This window comes from Sceloporus undulatus, unplaced genomic scaffold (assembly GCF_019175285.1).
Source record: "Sceloporus undulatus isolate JIND9_A2432 ecotype Alabama unplaced genomic scaffold, SceUnd_v1.1 scaffold_5530, whole genome shotgun sequence".
Classification (NCBI taxonomy): domain Eukaryota; kingdom Metazoa; phylum Chordata; class Lepidosauria; order Squamata; family Phrynosomatidae; genus Sceloporus; species Sceloporus undulatus.
In genome coordinates, this window is record NW_024808449.1 from 1 (window position 1) to 3,360 (window position 3,360).

The 3,360-nt window shown below is 46.0% G+C and overlaps 1 protein-coding gene across 1 annotated transcript; it reads right to left on the bottom strand.

Annotated features, from left to right (window-relative positions):
• Positions 1-1,578: 1,578 nt before the first annotated feature.
• Positions 1,579-3,293, bottom strand: LOC121918183 (the record flags this gene model as incomplete). Its single annotated transcript, XM_042444271.1, has 6 exons — positions 1,579-1,771; positions 2,149-2,243; positions 2,369-2,538; positions 2,661-2,793; positions 2,881-3,014; positions 3,134-3,293. Coding segments are annotated over 5 exons (679 nt in total), but the record flags the coding sequence as incomplete, so codon positions are not given.
• Positions 3,294-3,360: the final 67 nt, after the last annotated feature.

Sequence of the window (3,360 nt, forward strand, 5' to 3'; positions counted from 1 at the left end):
ACTCAGTGTGCTTGTGGTATGCCTCCCGGAAGGTCCTCATCTACGAAATCGGCTCAGACTTCTGGAGAGGTGTCTTCTCGGTAAAAACATTGTGTTTTTGTTATTTGCACTTTTTCCATATTGTGCTCCTAACCTCAGTGAATACGGAGGAACAAGTGCATTTCAAGAAAGGGTTCGGGTGTAAACCCATGGATACGCATGGTAAAAGCAAAACAAAAAAACCTAGAAAGTCTCAATATTTTCAGGAACTTTCCCCTCTTTCTGCATAAACCTTTGCAAGCTTAAAGGCACTCTCTTTTATTCCATCTCTTGCATGGGACTCAGACAAAACCCTTCGACATCCCCTCCTCTCAAGCACCATCCAAAACTCCAGTTGCGTCTCAAAATCCGTTAGTTGCTCCGCTGATCAGGTGGCCTGTTATTAAATAAGGATTATTTTCTGTCAGGTGGCTCTAAACAGAACAGGCCCGGAGGGTCTCTCTGCTTCCTTAAGCCTAGCTGACACAAAAGGTAGACACAACAGACCCACCGAGAACTAATTATGGGTTCCCTTCTCAAGCCAAGACACCCAGAGCCACAACTGCCCCCTCCGCTTGCCCAGAGGCGAAATCGCTCACTGGGTAGACGCTGCCTGGCATGTGCTGGGGGTACATAGGCGGTTTCAGGTTGGGGGCGGCCTCGATTATGAAGCACATTCCAAGGCTACCTCTGGAAAAATGTGTTCAGGGTTGGCTGGGTTTGGGATACAATCACATAAATTTAAATATTTAAAGACAAGCCAAGGAGGCAAATGTTTAAAAGGAATGACAAAAAGTGACACTTTTGCTCCCACTGAAATATAGTATTTTGCAGAGCTGGGGAAATGTTTACTTTTTAAAATGAAGGTCCAAACCACCGCTCTTGCCAGCACATACATATACAATCCATATTTAAAATTCATGCTTAAAAACTGCCTGGATAGGCCTGCCAGAAGAGATGGGTCTTCATGTGGTTCTTAGGGCCCGACACAGGCCAAAATAAAGCTGCTTTGGGTCACTTTGGAGGTATAATGTTTAAATGACACATGCAGCTTAAGAGGCCAGAAGCTGTGTAGCTGTGCCAAAGCTGCACTCAGGTCCTTAGGACTGAAGTGTGGCTTTGGCATGGCTACTCACCTCTATTCCCTCCTGATCTTATGTTGTGCGTCTCTGTGTTTCCAAAAGCTCATTGGATGCTAAAGGCTTTCTTTTTGTTTCTGATGAGCGCTGGAGCATTTTTGAAGGATGGCAGACAATATCCCCTCTTTCCCTTTTTGGATTCTGCTACAGGAACTCAATGGTCACATTTAACACTGACGGCTGTGTTTGCCACAACTGGACTCCAACAAATCCCTCCACTCTGCTGTATTTCCACACATTGGAGCATCTCCCCAAAAGCTTAGCAGCTCCGGACTCAGGAGCAAAGCGGATGCCTCATTTCCTCTGACAGGTAAATCATCATCATCATCATCATAGAATCACAAAGGCCATCCAATCCAACCCCTGCCATGGAAGAACTCACAACCAAAGCATAATGATAATGTTTATTATAACGCCCTTTCCACCAAAGGGTGGTCAGAACATATACAATAGAAACACATACAATAAAAAGCAAACGACAAAACATAGCGCTACAAAATGTTAAAATAGTAATATAATATACTAATATAAAATAATGGTGGAATTCAAAGATATGGCCATATTCGCCTGTCGAATCCGTATGTCGAAAGATATTATAGCACCTTTGAGAGTCACTGAAAGAAAGAAGTTGGCAGCATGAGCTTTCATCGACTTCAGTCTACTTCCTCAGATGTATTTAGAAAGCATTGGAAGCTGGACATGGGATGGGCATGGGATGGGCATGGAAAGGGCATGGAAAGCTATGGTCCTATCTTTCCCTTCACCTGAATGCAGCAGAGAGTTGGTCTTTTGGTCAAAGCAAAAGCAGTCCTGTGGTGAGGGACAGGACTTTTGTAGGGAAGCTAGCAACTCTAAAAGTGGCACCGAAAGACCTAGAGATTCCTAGAGAGAGTACTCTACTAGGCCTTTGTAGCTCCTCCAGTGCAACTCTATGGTCAATTTTATCTAAAATTAGCACATAGTGAGAGAGACAGAGGGAAGCAAAACTCACTGCGAAAGGGCGTTCATAGAGGGCAGACCTTGTCCGTCATCTGTTGGACCAGGTCCAGCCTCTGGAGCAAAACTCCAAGGATATCAATTACTTCTCTGCAGAAAAGAAAGAGCCAGGCCAGAGAGAGGTGACAGCAAAGATGTTTAGTTAAGGGGCCTGGATTCCTAGATCTAGCCCCAATGGCCACTCCTGCCCCAGCCCTGTCTTCTAAACAACTTACCCTGGGGCCACGTATTTTTTAAACTGGCTGCCGGTCCCCGCCTTCAAAGGCTGGGACTGGCTGACCAGGATGTTTGTTAGTGTGGTCAGGTAAAATGGGAAAGCAGTAGTCAAAGTCTGGAGGTCGCTGAGATGTCTGACCACGGCACCAATCGCTCTGACCGCCTTCACCTGGGGAGGAGAGAAGAGGACCGCTCTTGTAAACAATCCGGAAAGAGGGAGAGCCGCCCGCAGATGGGGACCCTTTGCATTTCCTACCTTATGGCTGAGTAATGCAAGGGTCAGCCCCTTACCTTGGCCAAACGTTGTTCCTCACTGTCCTCTACCACAGAGCCTCCATTGGCATGGCGCATGAATTGATACATGCAGTGAGGTACATTGCAATCGGGTGACACCAAGACTGCGTACATGAGCTCATCACAGACCCTAAGGAAAGGGAACGAAAGAGAAATCGCATCTCTGCTGTTGTACTCCCAGCTCCTAAAACAGGGATGCATGGAGGGATCCACCTACGTTTCCGAAGATCTGAAGAAATTATCTAACATGGCCTCCATGTGCATCCTTGCTACAGTATCTGCCGTGCAGAGCTTTGCTGCCCAGGAGTAATGGGAGAACTTCTTACACAAGCCATGCAAGTCCTTCCTTGTCTGGAAAGAGAAAAACATGAGAATGGGTGGAAATGAGGGGTGAATAATGCCTATTTGCTGTATGTCACAAGACCTTGCCTACAGAAGGAAAAAGTGTCAGCAAGAAAAACTCTCCTCACCGGAAAACATCCAAGTTTGTACACGTCATACTCCACAGAACTGCCTTCTGAGTCAGAAGAGGAGGCCCTCTGAGGTTGTGGGATTCTGCAAAAGACAGAAAAGGACCATGAAACCAATGGGGCTGGGATGATGCTACGGAAAGACTGCTTGTGGGGACATCTAATTGGAGGAGACACCCAATTAAAGGCCAAACACAATCAATTAAAAAAGAAAACATTAATAAGCC